At 46.1% G+C, this 24,969-nt stretch overlaps 1 protein-coding gene across 1 annotated transcript in view; it reads left to right on the top strand.

Annotated features, from left to right (window-relative positions):
• The window catches only part of SBNO2 (strawberry notch homolog 2), a 161,058-nt gene that overhangs the window by 76,294 nt on the left and 59,795 nt on the right, over positions 1-24,969 (top strand). The window contains exons 16-24 of the mRNA XM_073547184.1: positions 4,555-4,652; positions 4,740-4,819; positions 5,386-5,580; positions 5,677-5,804; positions 5,878-6,006; positions 20,142-20,277; positions 20,413-20,525; positions 20,612-20,683; positions 20,792-20,900. Coding sequence (XP_073403285.1) covers positions 4,555-4,652; positions 4,740-4,819; positions 5,386-5,580; positions 5,677-5,804; positions 5,878-6,006; positions 20,142-20,277; positions 20,413-20,525; positions 20,612-20,683; positions 20,792-20,900 — 1,060 coding nt within the window. The remainder of the gene's footprint in view (positions 1-4,554; positions 4,653-4,739; positions 4,820-5,385; positions 5,581-5,676; positions 5,805-5,877; positions 6,007-20,141; positions 20,278-20,412; positions 20,526-20,611; positions 20,684-20,791; positions 20,901-24,969) is intronic.

Raw genomic sequence — 24,969 nt, 5'->3', positions numbered from 1 at the left:
AGTGTGCACAAAGAGTGACTTAAAGGGTCATAAGTATGAGTTGCAGGGAAGCTTGTTACTTCTGTTAAGCTTTTTATTTTTATTTTTTTTTTCAATACTGGAAAAATGTCTCCTACAGTTACTTCATCCTTACTGTAAAAATAAGTTCTTGTTGCTGTCTTTAGGTAACCCTGTACAATAAAATCTCATGTAAGCTATTGGCAAGGAGGTCCTTTCACCACATTTTTCATGTTGACTGGACACATGCTGTAATAGAATTAGACAGATCCTTTTTTTTAATTTAAATTTTACTTCTCTGTTGTGGAGATTTTAGCGATCAAAGTATTTGGCACCTAATCAGTTAATTTTTAAGTCCAAGTGAACATTACCAGAGAGATTTAACGGGGGCATATGCTGCTTCCTCTTTTTAATGCTGACCAATCATAAGCAGGTAACAATCCACTGGGGAAAAAAGGCAACATCCACATAATGTCATTGACAAACCATCTGCTCTGTTCACTGCAGTGTGATGACGTGCTGGAGCACAGCAGAGCTGAGTGTGAGGGTATGTGCACACACTGCGGATTCTGCTGCGGATCCGGCTCTGCGGGTCCGCAGCAGATTCTGCTGCGTTGTACAGTACCTTTATTTCCTATGGGGAAAAATAAAACGCTGTGCACATGCTGCGGATTTTTCCGCGGGTTACAATCCGCAGCATGTCAATTCTTTGTGCGGTTTCACCCCTTATCATTATGAGGTGTGAAACCGCAGGGCAAAACCTCAGGCTAATCCGCACATAGCCTGATTAACAGCTTTCTTGGTGTGGGGGAGGGGCAGTGCTGCAGAGTGGAGTCTCATTACAAACACCTCTAGTAACTCTCTTCTCAAATTCACATGAGCTTTATTGGCTGAACCAAATCTACATAACCATTGCCAAAGCAAGTGTAGTGCTGCCAACTCTGCTGTGCTGTCCCTCCCCCCACACTGAATGTTGTATCATATCTCACACCCAACCTGTTCTAAGATATTTTGGTGTTTTTTTTTATCCCTTTTGCATGTGCATGTCTGCTTGTTATTGGCAGAATGAAGCACTTTGATAGGAGAGCTACAAGGCGTGTTTTGGAATGGGACTTGCAGAGAGCTGAAAGCTGTTGGGTAATCACACTCAGCTCTGCTGTTTTCCAGCACATGTCATCACACTGCAGTGAGGAGAGCAGATTTTGTCCAATGCTATTGTGGATGTGTGTTCTTTTTTTCCCCCCAGTTTGTGCTGTCTACTTATGATTGGTCAAATCTGTCTGGTAATGCCCTCTTAAACGTGGAAAAAAATAACTGTTTTAAGCGCCAAATGCTTTTGTCACCAATGTCTCCGCAACGGAGAGGCACAATTAAAGCAAAAATGTTTTATTCTGCTCTGCAGCACCTATAAAATCATGTGTCCAGTTCAACATGAAACATTTGACGACAGGTCCTCTATATAGGTATTTTCATTCAAATCTGGTTTGTTCATGTAATTTTTTCACTTTCTTGAAATAAAATAAGAGCCATATAAACTTTAAAAGTAGACATCTGACCCAGTTAAAAGAATGCCGCACAGCACTTTTAAAACACGTAATGGCAACCCTTATGCAATCTTGCATTAAAGTATAACTTTTTAGAAATAACAATGTGGCTGAAAGTCTGCATAAAGCAGAGCTTTAGGCCCACAACACTTCCTAAAAATCAAAGTACAAAATCTTTAAGAATGTAGAACTCTATACCTGCCTCTTACATGTACATTAACATTTACATATTTCATATACAAAATCAAGTTGCAGAAATGTAATTTACATAGTCGTAGCCTGTTCATATTCTTGTTTATGTACAGTGTTTTCCCGAAAATAGTACCTACCCTGTAAATAAGCTTGGCATGATTTTATAGGATTATTGGCGTATGCCTGATATATAAGACCTACTCCAAAAATAAGCCATAGTTACTGCCAGGGCCGGCGTTGTGGGATGGAGTTGCAAACTGGGCAGTTTCCCAGATCCGCCACGCTCTCTTTTATTAACATGCCTGGTGCCCGCACTTAGTTGAAAGCTTCGGGGAGAAAATGGACTGCATTCCCCTAACAGGGTTTCGGGTTCAGTTGTCACACTTAAGTATACAGAGCTGCTGCTATATCCGCACTCCCATCACTGACTGACAGCCGACCCCAATGCAGAACCTGTCAGTCCGTGCTGGGGCACTATAGCCACTCTCTGTATTTTCAAAGTGGGTCTGAACCTGCGCTGGTGCCGACCCCATTACAGGAACCGAATGCTGGCTGGGAGAATAAAGTTAATTTTCTCCCTGGAGCGTTCGGCTGAGTGCGGGCTGGGCAGGTTAGTAGCACTTATTAACCTGCAGATTAACCCCATTAATCAGACGCAGGTTCCCTTTAACTGTGGGAGCCTAGGTGAACTGGAGTCAGCCAGGTATGTACCGTATAAGCATTGTGTGTGTGTGTATATACATGTGTATGTATGTTGACAAGAATTATTATACTTTAATAAATTAGAACTTTTTTTTCCTTGTAAGAATAAATATGGATTGTTGTTCAATGGGAAAAAAATAAGGCATCCTCTGAAAATAAGCCCTAACCCATCTTTCAGAGCAATAAAAGGCCCTGTCTTATGTGTGGGGAAACACGGCAGTAGAAATGAAGAATCCCTTAAGTTTCATCAGATGTGGGGTGACCGTGTGACTAACAGTGTGTATGTCACTCCCCGTAACAGATCGATCCTTTTTCTTGCCTGCAGCTTTTCTGTCCTGTTTTGTATCCTGCGGTCAGTAGAAGATGAAATGACACTACACCATTTTCAGTTTACATCATTTCTACATTTAAGCTTTACAATGGTCTACTTATTTAGAGGAGGTGATAGTGACTGACAAACCCAAAAAAACCCTGTTCTCAGAAATGACAAAGCTGTATTGTTTCTGCTTTGTTGCCTGCTGGGAATGATATAGGCATTTAACTGATTGATATTCTGCTGGTTGTTCATCTGTGATCATCTATATAAAAGAACACCACACTTGCTTTAAGCACATGTTGTCCTTTTCCTTATATTTATTAGCTGGGCTTTGAAAAGAAAGACGATTATGAGATCTAACTCGCTTTATGGCATATAATAGTAATGAAGTTAGTTTATCAAATGCTGCCTATGGTAGTTACAAAGCATAATTCTCGCAATGGTGAAGCATAGCATGTGCATGATTATTAAGATGCCATACAAGCCAACCAACAAAATGTTTTCTTGTACATGTGTCTTTTTTTTTTTTTTTCTTTTTCCATCTCCATCTTCCCTTCTGTGCAGCTTCACAAAGTTGAATGGGTGGTCCTATTCTTTCTCTTAAAACTACCTTTCCCAGCAGCGCGTTGCTTTTTCTCAGTGCTTCAGATCTTCTCTTCATGAGCAATTTTTCTTTACATTAATGAGGTTACCAATGATAGTATGGAATGTAGTAACTGTGACTCGCTATATGGCTATTACATTACTATTTGTATACTTCACATTTCATTGGTGGTCCATGGAGATCTTCATGCTCTCTGCTGCATGCATAGCAGAGCTTGGCATAAAATAGCTGAGCTGTGTTACACCATGGCTGTGAGGGCAGTGAGGATGCCATTAGTGAGCTTGGGGGAAGTTTTATTGGACAGGGTCATAGGTGCATCTGTTTTTCTTCAATTGGACTCATTAGGTGCATATGCTAATGGTATCAGTAGGATTTTCAGTATAGCTGAGCTGTCAGATGTTTTCTTACACCGGGTCAATAGTTGCATCTGCATGTTGGATCAAGAGCATTAGGGCAAAAATTGCCCTGGAGGGTCCTCATTAAGGGGTGATATATGCAAATCGGTGCAGGATTGAAATGGGTTGTAGTGGCACACATGATTAATTCTGTATGTACAGAAAACCGAGACCACGTTATGATTTTGGGAAAAATCCTCTCAAATGAACCTGTCACCAGAAAAAAAAAAAAGCTGTTAATCTGCTGTTTAACAGCGTTATTATAGATGGCTGGTGCCTGCACGTAGCCTAACACTGTGAAGAGAAAAATGACCTTATTCTCCCCAGCAGCGTTTGGGTTTCAGTCACAGGGATGGTGCTTTTTCATTCATCAGTCTTAGTATACAGAACGGAGGGTGTAACCGCACCCCGGCCCTGATGACAGTTGGCCCCAGTGCAGAACCTGTGTCCATCAGGGCCGGGGTAATGTCGGGGGGCAGCATCGGCATACAAAGGGGTGACTATAACCGCGCCCACGATATTAGGGCCGGCTGTCAGTCTGGGGTGCGGTTATAGCTTCTGCTGTGTATTCTCACAGCGGTGACTGAAGCGAGAACACTGCCAGGGGTAATAAAGTAAATTTTCTTCCGGCCATGTTCGGCTACGTGCAGGCGTAGGGCAGGTTAGTAACGCTATTAACCTGCAGATTATCGCCATATCTGCAGGTTAATAGCGTTTTTCCTTGTGACAGGTTCCTTTTTAATAAGATTATTTGTGAGAATGTTACACTGTTGCAGAAAGTGGTTTTGTTTTTTTCTCCTGCAGTGTGTTGTTATTGGTTTGCAATCTACTGGGGAAGCTCGGACACGAGAAGTTATGGATGAAAATGATGGTCATCTGGACCGCTTTGTGTCAGCTGCTGAGTGAGTACAGAAGCACTGACCTGTATGTATGTGTATTGCACATTTTAGCTGCATGTGTAGTAATATGTCTTATTTTTAACTCTTCAGAGGGGTGTTCAAGTCTCTGATTCTGAAACATTTCCCTTCAAGCAAAAGGAAGCGCGAGAAAAACTTGCTGAAAAGGAAAAGTGCGTAGCGAATAACCCATATGGATGTAGTTTTTAACTTTATAAAATGGTTAAGTTAGAGCCTCTGTGCATTTATTTATTTATTTTTTTTTAAATAACATTGGTTCTACTTATGGGTTGATCATGTCTGACGTTGCACATGACAGTCTTAATGAAGCAGATTGCTAGAGTACAGTGCACCTGATTCATTAGTGACCCATGCTGCTCAACAAATTAGGTGTATTTGTGAACCATTGAGTCTGGTATTAGAAGAGTACATTTCTGAATTAAGGTACATCACTAAAGTTGCTTAACATTTTACGAAATTGAAAGGCAGGTGTTACCACATTTTGTCCCACCCATGCTACACCATATTGATGTAGCTGGTCAAGACTGGGGTAAACCCCAAATTTCGCAGTATTTTTGTGCAACTTCTGAGTTGTGCAATATATGTCCACTTAATAACGTGTTTTACTTCCAAATTCTGACCTCATTTAATCAATTTCACCCTTAATGCTGAGTTGTTTTTGTAATTATTGACCTATCAAACCTCTGTACTATACTGCACCATTTATTACGTTTCACAGAACGTGCAAAGCCACGCAGTGGAAAGATATCCCGTGGGGATTTTCTGGGAATAGTCCGTAACAGTGAAGAGAGTAGCTCGGATTCCGACGGCGCGCTGGACAGTGACTTCAATTCTTCTCCTGAGTCCTTACAGGACAATGATGATGTCATATTTGTCGATCACACATTTAATGGACACACAGTGCCTGACCGTGGTAAGCAGTTATTTAGGGTTAGGGAATGTCACAAATTAGAGCTTTGGTTGTAAAATAGTCTGCAAAATCCAATTATCCATTTTGTCATGGTCCTAGGCCCCGAACACGTGGAACAAATGAAGATGGATTTGTTAGCCAAGGTTGAAGATTTAGGGAAAGTGTTACCTCTTAATACATTGGATGTACTTATAGATCAACTAGGGGGTCCAGACAAAGTGGCAGAAGTATGTAACCTACATTTTGCTATTGACATAGATTTTATTGTGTCCAGTTTTTGTAACAGTTTCTTGTCAATAGATGACGGGTAGAAAAGGGCGAGTGGTTCGACGCCTTGAGGGCGTGGGGTTTGAATCCCGAGCCGAGCAGAACCTATCAATAGATAATGTGAACTTGCGGGAGAAGGAACGTTTTATGAATGGCACCAAGGTGAGCTCATAGTAGTGAATTATAGTTGTAGAAATTGTGTAAGAGATTGTAAGAAAGTACTATCACATTTTGCTTTACTCAATGATGTTAGAAGGACTGCTTCTTTCCCTGATCACCTACCTAGGTGTGCGTATTGAGATCCTGTTATTATCAGAATTTGCATTTACTCTGTCGCCTTATTGGGGGACACAGAACCGTGGTGTTATGCTGCTGTCCACTAGGAGGCGACACTATGCATAATCTGAAAAAGATTAACTTTGGCTCCTCCTCTGCAGTATACACCCCTGGACGGCGTCAGCCTTCTCCAGTTTTTGCTTAGTGTCGCAAGGAGGCACACCTTTTTTTCTTTTTTTCCTTTCGTCGGAACAGATGAAGAAAAGTGGGTCTCCAGCGAGACTCCCGGCATGGCTCCTTCCTTGGCCCCCTTTTTAGGGGTGCCCAGTTGAAGTAGAGATGGCGGTCCCCCATGTCGCTCCTTCCCCAGTCCCTCGGGTACTGGTCCGAAGTTGAGACCCCCCCCTCCTTCCCCAACCCCCTTCAGGGTCTGGGTTGAGGTTGAGGCAAGGATGAAGACCCCCTGACGGTGACAGACGCACCCTCCCTAATCCCACGCAGGGGGCATTAGGTTGAGACGCTGCAGGTAGGGTCGGAGTACAGACAGCATTCTGCACCAGGGACCCCAGCCCAGCTGTGGGATCCTGCTGGGGCCGGGGGAGGGTGCAGGCAGACGTGGCACAGCAGAGACAGGGCTTTCTGCGCCCCTGCCTCTGCAGCAGCAGTGGCTCCATGGCGCTCCAGGGACCCCCCACACAGGAACCGCTAGCACTGCTGCCCCCACCGCTAGCCAGTCGCCCATTCTGGGGGGGTCCGGTGCAAATCCGACCCCCTCCCGGACTACCGCGCCGCTCTGGAGCCCTCCTGGGCATCAGGCCTCTAATTTAGACCGCGGCTTCGGCCTAGCCGAAGCCGCCGCCTTTTCCCCGCCCCCCGGCCCGCCCCTGGCACTCCCCCCCCGGATGACGAAAATGACACTGCAGTGTCATAGAAGGGGCGGATCGAGGCAGGAAGGGCGCGCTTTTACATGGCCCAGCGCTCCCTTTTCCAGCTCTCCGCCCCCTTCCCTCTCCACCTCAGAATCCGGTGGCCATCTTGCTGCACCTGGAGGAAGGCAGCACAGAGTCTCCGGGGGGCACAGGACATGGGGATTATCAGCGCTGGACCTAAGGGGAGCACCGGTGGGGTAAGATCACAGCTGGGTCCTTGGTACTCAGCTGTGAATTCCTATAACCTATAGCGCTCTCCTACTCCTTTTTCCTCTGCGTAGATACCCCTGTAGGGTCTCTATTAATCAGCCTAGGTACTATGTCGGGCTCAAAGAAAAGAACCAGGCAAGACTGCTTTTATGCATTCTGCACTCTCCCCAGCGGCAGCACGTATCCGCACTGCCGGGACTGTACCCAAAAAAAAAAAAAAACGGAGCAGAACCCCAAGAAGTCCCTACCAACGCTTCTGCGACCGCTACTGCGCTGGAATGGGCAACTCAGATGTCGCAGTCTATGACACAGTCTATAGATAACCTGACCTCCACATTACTGCAGGCTCTGCAGGGTCATGTCTCGGCTATGAACGTTACCCAGCAAAGGGACGTCCGGTCTCATGATCAGGGCGCTTCCGACAGTTCGAGGCGTAAGCGGACCCACAGGTCGCGTTCAGCTGTGTCCTCACATAGCAATAGGTCTTCCCCCTCCAGGGAAAGACACAGTGGCCTCAGGTCACCGAGGCCGTCCCCTGATAGAGAAGGACAATGCGGATCTCCACAATGATCCCAGACTACGGGAAACCTCCGCTCTAGTTCGCCCGCTAGGGAGCTCCTTAGCGATGCGCAGGACTCAGAGGGCATATGTGACTCCAATTCAGATAACGAAACAGAGAACGCTTTGCTCCCTAGTCCCCCTAGCAATACTGCGATAGTTGAGGATATCGTCTCTTCCATCCTTCGGGTGCTGGACATTTCAGATCCAACCCCGGAAGCACCAGAACACAACATTTCCTTTGAAAGTGTTCAGAAACCATCGAAGGTCTTCCCTAATCACCCGGAATTCCAAAAAATCCTTTCTAAGCATTTTTCGCAGCCTGAGAAAAAATTCGCCAATCGCAAGTATTTGGAAGCAAAATACCCCTTTCCACAGAAAGACACCAAGGATTGGACAGATCCGCCTGAAGTGGACCCTCCAGTCTCTGGGCTGGCAGCACAAACGCTTCTCTCGCTGCCGGACAGATCAACCCTCAAGGACACAGCAGACAGACAAGTCGAACGCATGGCTCGTTCAATCTTTGAAGCGGCAGGTGCCTCTTTGGCTCCCGCATTTGCTTTAGTCTGGGCAGCCAAGGCCATCATGGCTTGGGCTGCTCTATTGCAAAAGGGCCTTCAAGCTTCAAATCCTCAGATGGCGGACCAGGCGGTGCAAATTGCAGTGGTGGCAGATTACATGGTCCTTGCAGCGTTGGACTCTGCAAGAGGAATAGCGGGAATAGCATCAAACGCCATTACAATCCGGCGTATTCTCTGGCTAAGAGAATGGAAAGCGGATGCGGCCTCAAAAAAGTCCCTAACAAATCTCCCGTACTTCAGTGGCCGTCTTTTCGGTGAAAAGCTGGATACAATGATATCCAATGCTACCGGGGGCAAAAGTACTTCCCTCCCTCAACTAAGACCAAAACGCACGTTTAAAAGGCGTAATCAATCTCGTTTCCGATCCTTTCGGAATTCTTCGGGCTGGTCCGTCTCACGCCCAGCACAAAACCGTAATCGTTCCCCCCGCAGGGACAACACACGGCGGCACAGAGGCCGGACAGGAACTGGCAATCAAAGGCAAGCCAGGCAAAACCTAAAGGAGGAAAACCTCAGACTTTTCCCTCGTCCTGACTCATGCCCTCTCGAAGACACCCCACTTGTTGGCGGACGACTGCTACTCTTTCAGCAGGTCTGGCTGCCTATTACAGAAGACAAGTGGGTCAAGGAAATAGTGTCTTCAGGATACAAAATCGAGTTTACTACCAGCCCACCGCACAGGTTTTTTTCCATCTGTCCCTCCAAAATCCCCGCTCAAAGCTCAGGCCTTCCGTCAAGCGGTTTCTTCCCTCCTGCGAGCAGGAGTCATAGTGCCAGTCCCAGCAGAAGAGCGCTTCCGAGGGTTCTACTCCAACCTGTTCGTGGTGCCCAAGAAGGGAGGCAGCGTCCGACCCATACTAGACCTCAAGCAACTCAACAAGTACGTTCGAGTTCGTCACTTCCGCATGGAATCCCTCCGGTCAATCGTTGCGTCTATGGAAAAAGGAGAATATCTTGCCTCCATAGACATACAGGACGCATACCTGCATATACCAATTGCTCCCTCCCATCAGAGGTTTCTCAGATTCGCAATCAACCAAGACCATTATCAGTTTGCGTCCCTCCTGTTCGGTCTGGCCACGGCCCCCAGAACATTTACAAAGGTCATGGCAGCTACCATGGATGTTCTGCACTCCAGAGGCATAGTAGTCGTTCCATACCTGGACGACCTTCTCATCAAGGCCTCCACCCTCAAGGACGGCGAGGTCAACGTCTCGATCACGATCGACACTCTGACGCGCCTGGGATGGTTAGTCAATTTACAGAAGTCCTCGATTACCCCGAGTCAGTCTCTGACCTTCCTGGGGATGCTATTCGACACCTCCAAGGGTCTGGTGATCCTCCCCAGGGACAAGGCACTGGCTCTCCGTCTGGGAGTTCACACACTCCTCCGCAAGTCCCCCAGATCTCTCCGGTATACCATGAGAGTACTTGGCAGGATGGCAGCAGCAATGGAGGCGGTACCATTTGCCCAGTTTCACCTCAGACCCCTTCAACTGGCCATCCTCAAGTCCTGGGACAGGAATCCGTTCTCCCTCGACAGGGAGTTCCGGTTATCAGCAAACATCAGGAGGTCCCTGCACGGGTGGCTCAAGCCAACCTCGCTTGCAAGGGGAAAATCCTTTCCGGTCAATGGAAGGTTTTGACCACCGACGCAAGCCTTATGGGTTGGGGCGCGGTGCACCTACATCACAGAGCGCAAGGCAGGTGGTCACCAAGGGAATCGACCATGCCCATCAACATCCTGGAAATTCGGGCCATCTTCCTGGCGTTGCAAGCCTTCCATCACTTGCTGGCAGACTTTCATATCAGAGTACAGTCGGACAATGCCACGGCAGTGGCATACGTGAACCATCAAGGCGGCACCCGCAGCATCCAGGCGATGACCGAAGTAAAGCGTATCCTACAGTGGGCGGAGGATGCAAGGTCGGTACTCTCCGCGGTCCACATTCCGGGCGTGGACAACTGGGAAGCCGACTATCTCAGCCGACAAGGAATGGACTCGGGGGAATGGTCTCTCCATCCCGAAGTTTTCGGTCAGATCTGTCATCGTTGGGGGGACCCCGGACGTGGATCTGATGGCATCCCATCTCAATGCCAAGGTTCCCAATTTCATGGCCAGGACGCGCGATTCGCGATCGCTCGGAGCAGATGCCCTGGTTCAGGACTGGACCCAGTTCCAGCTTCTGTACATTTTTCCACCCCTCCCCCTGGTCTCCAGAGTCCTGAGGAAGATCAAACAAGAGGGTGTTCCCACCATTCTGATCGCTCCAGACTGGCCCAGGCGTACATGGTACGCCGACGTCGTGCAACTCACAGCAGACGCTCCCTGGCGTCTCCCCACACGTCCCGACCTCCTGTCACAAGGCCCGTTCTTCCACCAGAACTCAGGGGCTCTCAATTTGACGGAGTGGCCATTGAGACCTGGGTTTTGACCCAAGCAGGTTTTTCACCGGACGTTGTTAAAACCATGATCAGGGCTCGAAAGCCAACTTCAGCCAGGATTTACTATCGTACCTGGAAGGTTTTTCTTCACATGGTGCGACTCTCGTGGGCAGATTCCACTTCCCTATTCTCTTCCAAAGGCCCTCGGGTTCCTTCAGTCAGGCCTGGACGCCGGGCTATCCCTGGGCTCGCTGAAGAGCCAGGTCTCAGCGCTTTCAGTGCTCTTTCAGAGGCGTATTGCTAACAAGCCGCAAGTGTAGACTTTTCTCCAAGGGGTTTCCCGATTGGTTCCCCCCTACAAACGTCCGTTGGAGACGTGGGACCTCAACCTGGTCTTGACAGCACTACAGTCACCTCCTTTTGAACCCCTTAGGGTGGTCTCACTCCGCTTTCTATCGCAGAAAGTGGTTTTCCTGGTGGCAATCACCTCGCTACGCAGGGTGTCTGAACTTTCAGCTCTTTCCTGCAGACAACCCTTCCTGGTTTTTCATCAGGACAAGGTGGTTCTCCGTACAGTACCATCCTTCCTTCCGAAGGTCGGGTCCAGCTTCCACCTCAATGAGGAAATATCACTACCGTCTCTTTGCCCGGCTCCCGTTCATAGGGTAGAGAAGGCTCTGCATACGCTTGACCTTGTCAGGGCATTGCGTGTTTACGTGTCTAGGACTGCTCCTTTACGGAAGTCTGATTCACTTTTCCTTCTTCCAGAAGGCGTTCGCAAGGGCCTACTGGCTTCCAAAGCCACCCTTGCTAGGTGGATCAAGTCCACCATTCAAGAGGCTTACCGCCTCAACAATTCTCCTCTTCCGGCCGGTATCACGGCACACTCTACGCGGGCGGTAGGGGCCTCTTGGGCCATTCGGCATCAATCCTCAGCACATCAAGTGTGTAAGGCAGCCACTTGGACTAACCTGCACACATTTACAAAACACTACAGAGTGCATACCCAGTCCTCAGCGGATGCGAGCCTGGGTAGACGGGTCCTGCAGGCGGCAGTACTCCAAGTCTAGGGGACTGTCGGCACAATATTCGTCCACTGCTTCCCACCCAGGGACTGCTTTAGGACGTCCCACGGTTCTGTGTCCCCCAATAAGGCGACAGAGTAAAGGAGATTTTTGTGTACTCACCGTAAAATCTCTTTCTCTTAGCCTTTAATTGGGGGACACAGCTCCCACCCTGTAGCCCTTGCGGGCCGTTGTTACGGTTGGGTTCTCATATTGTTGTTTGAGCCTGTTTATAGTAGCCTTTTTTTTTACAGGCATGGTTATGTTTCTGGTATATTCCTCCTAATGCTTTTGCACAAAACTGGAGAAGGCTGACGCCGTCCAGGGGTGTATACTGCAGAGGAGGAGCCAAAGTTAATCTTTTTCAGATTATGCATAGTGTCGCCTCCTAGTGGACAGCAGCATAACACCACGGTTCTGTGTCCCCCAATTAAAGGCTAAGAGAAAGAGATTTTACGGTGAGTACACAAAAATCTCCTTTTTGTTCCATGGATATCTACACTGCTAATGGGTTGCTTGTTATTTGAGGAAATTTTCAACTGTTTGACTTTTGAGCCAGGGGGAATTACTTTCATGCCATCGATATTTCAAAGCTCATCCTATTGTGTGACAGGGATATAATTTTAGCCTTATGAAGGTATCTGTACAATCATTTATCACGTCCACTTATAGTGGATTTTTCCACCACAAATCCAATGCAATGCAGCATTTTCAATTAGTTGCAAGAGTATATTTACTCTACTGATTAGCAATATCATGGCTTAAAGGTAATTTGTCACCATATTTGACCTCTCAAGTATTAATATGGGCATACAGGTTATGGGCTGCTGAGGAGAGTGATACCTGTATGCTTCATATCAGATGCCTTGTTGTAGATAAGTCATCTTTTATTACTATGTGAATGACCCCTTTCAGGCCCTGGGAAGGATGGTGCCTGGAGGATTACTCTGCCTCCAGACCTTATTTTACATGATGGGGGGGATTACCATTGTGATGTGTAATTGCCGCTCTCTGCTCTCGTGATCTCACTGCAGAGCTGTGTGTGGTTATAACTGACACAACAGGTTCCTCTCAGCTTCATCTTCCATCTCGCAGGCAGATAGGGCTGCAATACTGAAAACACATACTGTGGCAAAAAATCAATTTCCATAGTAAAGAAGAGAACCACCAGATTAAAAACCAATGAATCTTTATTAAAAAGTAGATTTCAATATTATAACAGAGTCCCCAGTCAGGGGGCACCACAGTATCCAAACTGATACATGCTATATAAACAGGAGAATAACATACTAGACAGGAAAATACTTAGTTTTGTAATAAAGAAAAAAATGGCATATATTAATAGTATATCCTGCTAATTACTTAAGGTGAAATGCTAAGTAGCCCAAATGATGAACCTCTACAGAGATATATTATATATCAACATCAAAAGTTGAAGAAAACTCCCAATATGGCAGTGTAGACTGACACCAAAAGACTGCTCCTGGGTGAATTTAAAAACAGGGTAAATATGGTAGAGTAGAATTTGTCCTATTAGATGGCCAAACTACATCTTAGTATAACGATAGTCCTAACATGAGTAATCAAACGGTAAGAAAAAATAAATGTCATCATAGCCACGTTCCCAAAATGTGAATAGCCCATATTGGCAATGCATAAGTGCTCATGAAAAATAGACCAAAAATATACTTCACGCCCCCGGAAGAAGCAAGTGGCGAAACGCGCATCAGGGTAGAGGGGATGCCACTTTTATCCAGCCTCACGTAATTCGCTCCTTTGGTATCAAATTTACAGGTATTTACTCCTTATTTATGGTCTATTTTTCACAAGTACTTGTCAATGTGCACTATTCACTTCCTTTGGGATAATGGCTATGATTACACTTATTTTTTCTTAATCACTGGTTTGCACAAATCCACAGCTAGAATGAGGAAATACAGGGTGTTCACTCAGTGTGCCGTGTGGGACCTTGTGGTGCCACAGAAGCCTGTGACATCACAATTCTCCTTCCTGTCTGTGCTCGAGCTCCTGCTGCTACTGCTGAATAGAGAAGAGTTCTTGATCCCTCCTCAATCCTTGCCTAATCTTTCCTAATCCCCCTCTCCCACTTGCCCCCCCCTTCTGCCACCAAGCACTGATCAGTACTTGAGCACTGATCAGTACTTGAGTGCTGATCGTTCAATTTTTCGCAGGTTTTTTTTTGTTTTTGCGTTCTGCAGCCACCGAGCATCGATCAGTGATGCAGATCACTGATAAACATCCATTCTCCTTGTTTTCCAGGACTTTTGTTTTGTCTGTCCCCTCCCCCCCCCCCCTTGCACTACCTCTGTGCGCCGAGTGCTAATCAGCGACTCGAATCACTGACCTGCACTTGTGTTCGCTGTTTTCCACATTTTTTTTTCACTATTTTTTGTGTCTCAACTTTGCACCACTCAGTGTGTGCATGCTACGGCTGCCAAGCTGCTGACGTACACTACTGATTAGCACACGTGCTCATTTTTGGCAAGGACTTTTTTTTACCCCCTTTTTGCACCACCAAAAAATAAGTTAGATTAGGGACAGTAAAATATACTGTAATAATTGTCATCTACTAGAAGATGTTCTACTGAATTGAGTTGGTGTCAGCTCGGGGGGGGGGGGGGGGAAAGAATCACATTATGCATGCTTCCTATGTCTATTCGAAATAAATTTACACCAAGATCTCTCACACACACACACACACACACACACACACACACACACACACACACACACACACACACACAACTGGTGCGCACACAAACACCGCATACGTGGAAAAAATGTCTCGCTCGTTCCAAAAACTGTATTCAGTGGATGAGGCATCCTCTTTCCTTGCCTCCGACACTGACCGTGAGGGAGAAAAGGAGAAGATCCCGCCTTCCTTTATTTTTCATCTTCCTCCTCTTCCTCAAGTGATAGTGAATCGCCACACAGACGCCCCAGGGATGAAACTGAAGCAGTGACCACCGTTGCTGACCCTGTATGGACTTCACCCCCATGAAGATTATGAGCCATTGAGTCCTGATTTTGTTGGGCAATCAGGACTTCAATTTGACACCACCGGCCTCACAGAAATGGACTTTTTCAAAGTCTTTTTCTCTGAGGATTTTGTAAACCACATGATGGCTCAAACAAATTTGTACGCCCAGCAATTTTTGGCACAAAACCGCCCTTCATCATTTTCTAACTAAATCCCTGTAGACGCAGTAGACATGATGACGTTTTGGGGCCTGGTCCTTCACATGGGGATAGTGAAGAAGCCAAAGCTTCGGCAATAGTGGAGTGTTGATTTTTTTGTATAGCTCTCCAGTGTTCCGCATGGCCATGACCCATAAACAATTTGAGGCCGTCCACAAATATTTGAAGTTCGGGCTGTCATTGATCACTTCATCATGTTTGCTGAGGTGCATGTGCCCCAAAGGGACATCTGCATGAATGAGTCCCTAATCCATTTCAAGGGGAGGCTCAAATTCCGGCAATACCTGCCAAGTAAGAGGGTCAGTTACGCAATTAGGCTCTACAAACTGTGTGAGAGTACCTCTGGGTACACCCACAAGTTTAGGGTTTAAGAAGGGAAGGACACCTGGATTGAACTCCCTGTCCTGGGAGTGAGTGGGAATACTGTGTGAGATTTGGTGCACCCACTACTTTGTCAAGGTTATCACATCTACGTAGATAACTTTTTTATACCAGCATTACACTCATCAAGTCCCTTTCTGCGTGAGATACCTCAGCCTGCGGTGCTTTCAACAAAAATCAGAGAGGCCTCCCTAGGAAGCTAATTGGGCAACTGCTCCGAAAGGGTGAGAGCAGAACCCAATGTAGCGACAACATGCTTGTGGTCAAGTACAAGGACAAGAGGCATGTCCTTTTCTTGACCACTATACATGGTGATGGCAGCACCTCCCACCGCTGTACGAGGTACCTCTTCACAGGTCACCAAACTAGACTGTGTACTGGGGTGCAACAAGAACATGGGGGGGGGGGGGGGGAGGGGGGGAAGTTGATCTCTCTGATCCCAGCCCTACAGTGCCATGAGAAATTAATAGATATGGTACAAGAAGCTGGCCGTGCACATCGTACATATGGCGATGTACAACGCTTTTGTGCTATCACAATGTGCAGGCCAGACCGGTACATACCTTCAATTCCAAGAGGTAGCGATCAAAGCCCTATAGTTTGAAGATCAGGAAGGAATGGGCCCCAGTACTTCCGGAACTGAAGGTGCTCATATCGTACAAGGCCGACATTTCCCGTAAGAGGTCCCTCAATCCACAAAAAAAGGAATGAAAAAAGGGGAACGGGAGAAGTCAGCTCACCATTTGCAGTCTCTTTCCAAGATTGAGTTCCACACACAGAGCCGCCAAGGCTTGGGCGTGCTAGTTCCAAAGAATGAAGAAAAAAGGTACTCTAGCGTAGAAAAATATAAAACTTCGTCTTTAATTTAAAAAATTACACCCATGTGTGTTTTTACAATGTTTGGATACCGCAGATATATTGTGTGCAGTCTGACTGGTGGCATCAGAAAGATGTCTTCTCCACTCGCTTCTTCAACTGCCCTATAGTGTAACCCACAGATTGTAGGTTGCACATTCTATTAGGTACACAACACCTTCTGTGTTGTAGTTGATATAACTTTTAATAGGAAAGGTTTGGATATGCATTGGAATAAGAGTCTGTCTGATCCATGGTATTAATTATTTTGTGTTTGCATATAATTATTTATATAATTTTTTTTCTCAGTTTTTTTTCCATGTCTGATTTCTTATTAGTCTGGATGTCACGCTCTTTACTAAATTGGAGTCTATAGTATTGCAACCACTAGGGGGCACAGAGGCAGATAACGTACCAGATGACAGCTGGGGGTCGGTACACTGGAGAGGCAGTTCGGTAGCAGAGCATCAAGCAGATAACGTAGTCAGATGACAGCCGGGGGTCGATACACTGGAGAGGCAGTTCGGTAGCAGAGGATAGCAGAAGGAAGAGCTTTACTAGAGGCTGGAAGCACAAGCACTGCAGCAATCACAAGGCCATGTTTATATAGGGCGTGTAATTAGCAATCAGAGGGCCAATTAGAATACTGTGTACAGTTCTGGTCTCCTGTGTATAAGAAAGACATAGCTGAACTGGAGCGGGTGCAGAGAAGAGCGACCAAGGTTATTAGGGAACTAGGGGGTCTGCAATACCAAGACAGGTTATTACACTTGGGGTTATTTAGTTTGGAAAATCGAAGGCTTCGGGGTGATCTTATTACAATGTATAAATATATGCGGGGACAATACAGAGACCTTTCTAATGATCTTTTTACTCTTAGACCTGTGACGGGGACAAGGGGGCATCCTCTACATCTGGAGGAAAGAAGGTTTAAGCATAATCACAGATGCGGATTCTTTACTGTAAGAGCATTGAGACTTTGGAACTCTCTGCCATATGATGTTGTAATGAGTGATTCCCTACTAAAATTTAAGAAGGGACTGGATGCCTTTCTTGAAAAGTATAATATTACAGGGTATATACACTAGTTTCCTGAATGGGAATCTGTCACCTTTTTTTCGGCTTGCAGCTGCCGGCATAGACATCGGGGGCTTATCTACAGCATTCTGTAATGCTGTAGATAAGCCTCCGATGTAACCTGAAGGATAAGAAAAGCACGTTATATTACACTCACCGGGGTGTCCGATCCGACGCCTCCCTTCTTCATGCGATGACATCCTCTTCTCCCATCCTGTAATGGCTGCGGCGCAAGCGCACTGCTCTGCCCTGTTGAGGGCAGAGCAGAATTCTGCAGTGCGCAGGCGCTGGACCTCTCCCGACGGATGCATAATTGAATAAAGTCCTCCAAATGATCTGGGGTTTCGACCCTGGCAAGCTCGTCCTTCACTAGCTCTGATAATCCTCGACGAAATTGACTCCATTGGGCTGCTGGATTCCATGTGTTGTTGGCCACCCAGCGGTGGAATTCTGATGTGTATTCAGCAACCGAACATTGTCCTTGACGTAAATTATGCAATCCGGATTCCACTGTGGCACAGCGATTTGGGTCATCAAAAACTTGATCCATAGCTGTGATGAAGGAATCTAAGTTATTGAGGAGGTCACAGTTCTTTTCCACATATGGTGAGGCCCATGCAAGTGCTTCATCAGTCAGGAGGTTAATCATGAACAGCACTTTTTTCCTGTCACTGGTAAAAAGAGCAGGTTGCATCTGGAAGTAAATCCGGCATTGGTTGAGGAATCCTCGATAATGCTGACGATTCCCACTGAACTTGGCAGGCAGCGGCATCCGTGCATTTGAGTCTGAGCTTGAATTGCGCACATCCAGGAGTTGCCTTTGTAACTCAATTATTTCCTGCTGTTGACCCGATACCACGGTTTGTAACTTAGAAAATTTTTCTTGGTAGGTGGTACCAAAGTTATGAAGTTCAGCAACTTGCTGCCTCAAGGTTGTTACGTCGGACTCCATTTTGGCGCGAGATTATTCTGTCACGGTCTGTACTGAATTGGAGTCTATATAGTATTGCAACCACTAGGGGGCACAGAGGCAGATAACGTACCAGATGACAGCCGGGAGTCGGTACTCTGGAGAGGCAGTTCGGTAGCAGAGGATCAAGCAGATAATGTAGTCAGATGACAGCCGCGGGTCGGTACACTGGAGAGGCAGTTCGGTAGCAGAGGATCAGCAGAAGGAAGCGCTTGACTAGAGGCTGGAGCCTGGAAGCACAATAATCTCGCACTGCAGCAATCACAAGGCCAGGTTTATATAGGGCGTGTAATTAGCAATCCGAGGGCCAATTGAACAGGAGGGGATACGCAATGACACCACTTATCAGTGCGACACCTGCCTGACAAACCTGGCCTGTGTAATAAAGAATGCTTCAGACTGTACCACACATCCATGGACTACTAAATTCTGTTTTGATTTCTACAACTCCCGAATGTCAATAATTAACATTATGACAACCTGATGTACACTACACAACTAACATATGGCAACCTGATCTACAAACTAACATATGGCAACCTGATCTACAAACTAACATATGGCAACCTGATCTACAAACTAACATATGGCAACCTGATCTACAAACTAACATATGGCAACCTGATCTACAAACTAACATATGGCAACCTGATCTACAAACTAACATATGGCAACCTGATCTACAAACTAACATATGGCAGCCTGATCTACAAACTAACATATGGCAACCTGATCTACAAACTAACATATGGCAACCTGATCTACAAACTAACATATGGCAACCTGATCTACAAACTAACATATGGCAACCTGATCTACAAACTAACATATGGCAACCTGATCTACAAACTAACATATGGCAGCCTGATCTACAAACTAACATATGGCAGCCTGATCTACAAACTAACATATGGCAGCCTGATCTACAAACTAACATATGGCAGCCTGATCTACAAACTAACATATGGCAACCTGATCTACAAACTAACATATGGCAACCTGATCTACAAACTAACATATGGCAACCTGATCTACAAACTAACATATGGCAACCTGATCTACAAACTAACATATGGCAACCTGATGTACTCCACACAATTTACGCATGTGCCACCACATTATAAAATTCATATACCAGGAAAACACTATGAGGTATCGGTGTACTTGTGAGAAATTGCACAACAAGTTTTGGGTTCCATTTTCTCCTGTTAGCCTTGTAAAATAATTGGGGCTAAAAGATAATTTTTGTGTGTGTAAAAAAAAAAAAAAAAAAAAAAAAAAGAATTTTTTTTTTTTTTTCACGACTCAATGTTCTAATTTTCTGTGAGGCAATTGGAGTTCACAGTGCTCACCACATATCTAAATAAATTCTTTGGGGGGGGTGTCTATTTTCCCAAATGGTGTCAATTGTGAGGGGTTTCCACTATTTAGGCACATCGGGGGCTCTCCAAACGTGACATGGGATCTGCTTTCGATTCCAGACAATTTTGCATTCAAAAGGTGCTCCTTCCCCCTCTGTGGGCCTAAACAGTGGTTTTCCCCAACGTATGGGGTTTCTGCGTACTCAGGTGAAATTGTACAACAAATTTTGAATGGTGTCACTTTTGGGTATTTTCTAAATTATAAAGCGACAGTGGTCAGAATTGTAAAATTTGGCCTGGTCATGAAGGTCCAAACAGGCTGGGGAGCTTGAAGGGGCTAATTTGTACTCAAAATTAGTAACGTTTACCTCATTCCCACACTTTTTTACTTTTCATACACCATTTGTAACCATCTACTTCACACTTAACAGCTTGTGGCGATTATATCAGAGGCATCGAGTTCAGGTATTTCCCTACAAGCTGACCGCCGGGTGAAAAACCAACGACGACGAGTACACATGACACTGGAACTACCATGGAGTGCTGATCGAGCCATCCAGCAGTTTGGTGAGTACGTCCACAATCTCCAAAGTTCCTTTTTCTTTTTTTTTTTTTTTTTTTTCCTTTTGTCAAATGCTTTCCCTGTCTTTACTTTGCCAGCTTTTGCCTTAGAAATATCTTGTAAATACATTTCTTGTTCAGGTCGCACACACAGGTCTAACCAAGTCTCTGCCCCAGAGTATGTGTTCCTCATATCTGAACTGGCGGGAGAAAGGAGATTTGCTTCTATTGTGGCTAAAAGACTGGAAAGCCTGGTGAGTGTACAGCTCCTAATCCAGCATAGAATGTGCTCTCTCCCACGTGGGTGACCTCACCAGACGATGTTTGTATACATAAACAGGGCGCACTTACTCATGGGGACCGAAGAGCTACAGAATCAAGAGATCTCAGCAAGTACAATTTTGAGAACAAGGTTAGATTGACATTGATCTTACCCAGGTGCTGGTATTATCTAGAGATAGTTGTTAGCTGATGGCTATGCACTTGTTGTTTTCATTACTATCCTTTTATGTTTGTCTAGTATGGGTCAAGGTCACTGGAACAGATCCTGTCTTCTATTCTGAACCAGACACAAAGAGATGTGCCTCCCCCACAAGGATACCCTGGAGGTCCCGCCGCTTTCTTTCAAGGTCAGTTTGCCTGCTTAGAGGACAGCTTTTACACATGTTCTAATGCGTTATTTTGCATTTGCTTATCATGGAATCGTCTTGTTAGGACAGGTTTAATATGTTCACATCCTGACTGGCTTTAATCCCCCTTCACAAGGTTTTTGTTTTTTCCTCACCTTCTGTCCACATAGACATTTTAGGGCTTGTGTCTTGCAGGACGAATTGTTCTTTTTACCACATAGTGAACTTGAAAACAGGAAAAGAATTCCAAGTGCAGTGAAATTGTGAAAAAAAACAAAACACAATTCTGACATAATTTTTACCTCACAATGTACACCGCAAAAACAATTCCCAAAAAAACTTGCTACACCACTCCTCATCAGTACGATTACAGTGATACCAAACATGTCCAGTTTTGTTTTTGTTTTACTATTTTAGTGGTGAAAAAAAATCAATAGTTTGTGTTAAAAAAAATAGAGACCCATAACATTTTTATTTTTCAGTTGATTGGTCTATGTGACAGTTTATTTTTTGCAGAGTGAGGAAACCGTTTTTTTTTATACCATTTTGGGATAGATACGACATTTTGATAACTTGTTACAGCTTTTTTTTGTCTTTACATAACACAATCTATATAATGCCAGGTTCAGAATGCGCATATAAAGAAAATGATCCAATTTTCATCTAGATAATTGTGACGATTTCCACCTGTATGGTGGTTAGTATGCAATCCGTATGGCATCCGTTTTTGTCTGTCGCTTCATGAGGGGACACGGGAACCAAACTGCCACCTGGAGGCTGACACTAAGGCCGGAGTCACACTAAATGTATAAAAAAAATTGCTCTTTTCCTCAGATGATACAGATAATCTGGTACAGGTGGTCAGAGACACAATGCAGATTGAGGAGGTCCAGAAACCTCAGTCCAGACAGGACATGATGTTCGGGGGCCTTAGGGCGCAGAGGAAAGTAGTATTCCCAGTGAACGACCATGTGCGAGCTATGGTCCTGGAGGAATGGGAGGAGGCGGAACGTCTCGTGATATCTCAGGACTTTAAGAGACGTCTCCCCTTCGACCCCGAGGACATTAAAGAATGGGAGGTAGTTCCCAAAATTGATGCCCCTGTGGCAAAAGTGGCCAAGAAAACAACGATCCCCTTTGAGGACGTGTCTAGTCTGAGGGACCCCATGGATAGGAAGGCGCATAACCTACTAAGGCGGGCCTGGGAAACATCAGCAGCCTTAATTAAAACAAACGTAGCAGCTACTTCCGTAGCAAGGTCTATGTTTTTATGGTTGGGGCAGCTAGAGGAACACTTAACTAATAAAACCCCAAGGAAGGAAATTATAGATTCACTTCCGATCATGAAGTCAGCCACAGAATCCGTTAGAATTTCTGCCCGGAATGGCTCTTTGTCAAATTCGGCACGCAGAGCCATCTGGTTAAAGACCTAGACGGGTGACGGAGCCTCTTAAAACAAGCACTGTGCCCTTCCCTTCTCTGGGTTAAGTCTTTGGCCCAGCATTAGACGATATATTAGAAAAAGCATCTGATGTAAAGAAAGGGTTCCCAGAGGAAAAGAAACCTAGGCACCAGCCCTTTTGTAGACCCGGGGGATATAGAAGACAGCAGTACTATAGATGCCAGGGGAGCTCTCAGAGGGGTTCCTATGGTAGCACCCACTCTAGAGCTGGAAGATCTAGAGCCCCTCGTCTGGATCTTGTACTAGATCCAGAAGAACATGACTATACCAACATAGGGGGTCGACTCAGAGAATTCAGTTCCCAGTGGTCTCAGATCACAAGAAATCAGTGGGTACTGAGAACAATAGCAGAGGGTTACCAAATAGAATTTTCATCCCCTCCCCCCCGAAAGGTCCATTTCTCCCCGCAGAATAAAAGACGACTCCCAGATGTGGGTCGACGTGACAGAACTGGCAAACTCCGGTGTAATAACTCCGGTTCCCCGGGCAGAAATTGGGGCGGGCCACTATTTGTCCCTATTTGCCATCGTGAAGCCATCCAGAGAATCCCGTACCATTATAAACCTGAAACCCTTAAATGCCTGGGTAACGTACAAAAAATTCCGAATGGAGTCAATCAGATCCACAGTCCATCTGATAGACAAGAATGCCCTGATGTGTACTCTGGACCTGAAAAGTGCCTACTATCAGGTACCAATTCACCCAGTGTCATAGAGATTCCTGAGGTTTGCAGTAAGACTTCAGCATCGGACCTGCCACTCTCAATTTCAGTGTCTTCCGTTTGGTCTGGCCTCGGCACCTCGAGTCTTTACGAAGCTAATCGCGGAAGTGGTGGCGTTCCTAAGAAATCGGGGAATAATCCTCATTCCATTCCTAGACGACTTCCTCCTGGTGGCGAGATTAACAGAGGAACTGCGGCGGCACAAGGAGAAGACAATAGAGGTTCTAGAGTTACTGTGCTGGATCATAAACAAAGAAAAATCGGACCTAGTACCAGAAAAAAGATAAAAATTTTGGGGAGTACTACTGGACTTCAGAAGCAGAACTTCCTTCTTACCACCAGAAAAACAGACAAAGATACGAGACAGCATGAAGGAATTTCAGAAAGGCCGCGTTTCCATCAGAGCAGCAATGCGCGCTCTGGGCCTCATGACATCCTGCATCCCTTGTGTCCGATGGGCACAGTTCCATTCAAGAACCCTTCAAAAAGAAGTACTTGCCGCCTGGGATCTTCACCAGACCTCCCTAGACAAGAAAATGGCCTTGTCTCCAGCAGTAAAAAGATCCCTGGTGTGGTGGATGCAGCGACAAAACCTAAAGGCCCCGTCACACATAGCGACTCACCAGCGATCCCGACAATGATATCAACGTGTCAGGATCGTTGGTGAGTCGCTACATGATCGCTGGTGAGCTGTCAAACAGACAGCTTCACCAGTGATCAGGACCAGCGACGCCGAGCGTGCGGCGTCGCTGTGTACTTGATTACCAGCGCGCTGATGCAGGGAGCTGGTAACTAAGGTACACATTGGGTTTCTAAGGGACGTGCATTTACCTCAGTTACCAGCTGATCGCTGGTCTCCCGCCTGTCACACGCAGCTATGCGTGCTGGCCAGCGGGAGACCAGTGACCAAAAAAATGTCCAGGGCTTTCCAACAGCGATCAGCGATACAAGCAGGGGGGCCGGTCGCTGATCGCTGTCACACACAGCGATCTCGCTGGTGAGATCGCTGTTAGGTCACAAAACTTACTAGCGAGATCGCTATGTGTGATGGGGCCCTAAGGAAAGGTGTCCCCTGGTTCACCTCCCCATGCATCCTAATCACTACAGACGCCAGCAAATGGGGCTGGGGGGCTCATCTAGAAGTCAGAATTCTTCAGGGAGAATGGCCGGCAAACATGCGGTCCACTTCCTCCAACTACAAGGAAATTTACGCCACATGGGAGGCCCTAAGAAGAAATCCGACTAAAAAACCAACACTTCAAGATTCTGTAGGACAATGTGACGGCGGTATCCTTCCTCCGGCATCAAGGAGGAACAAGGCATTGGGCACTCCAGGACCTGGCAAAAAAGATTTTTTCGTGGGCAGAAAATACGGTTCTGTCAGTAACAGCTGTCCATCTCGAAGGATCACAAAATACAGTGGCAGATTATTTAAACAGACAGAAGATCTGTCCCACGGAGTGGGAGCTGAACACAGAGATTTTCCAAAACCTATGCCAGCGCTGGGGAAGTCCGCACATAGACCTCTTCGCAACCAGAAAGAATAACAAGACATACAGGTTTTTCTCTCTGAATCCGCTGGACAATCCAGAAAGGGTAGACGCCCTAAGCCAGAAGTGGGGGCAGACTCTCTCATACGCATTTCCCCCGATAGCTCTCTTTCCAGCCATCCTCACGAAGATTCAGGAGGATCAGGCAAGAGTGCTACTGATAGCACCTTATTGGCTGAAAAGGAGCTGGTTTCCACTCCTGGGGATTATGGCAGAAGATCGACCACTTCTGCTTCCACAGAGGGAAGACCTCATTCACCAGGGGCCGGTTTTTCACCAAGATCCAGGAAGACTTCACCTGTCAGTCTGGATCCTGAGGGCTCGACGCCTGTCAGA

Source organism: Dendrobates tinctorius, unplaced genomic scaffold (genome assembly GCF_039654945.1).
Source record: "Dendrobates tinctorius isolate UK_male_01 unplaced genomic scaffold, ASM3965494v1 ptg000011l, whole genome shotgun sequence".
Classification (NCBI taxonomy): Eukaryota; Metazoa; Chordata; class Amphibia; order Anura; family Dendrobatidae; genus Dendrobates; species Dendrobates tinctorius.
This window is presented reverse-complemented; position numbering and strand designations above follow the sequence as displayed.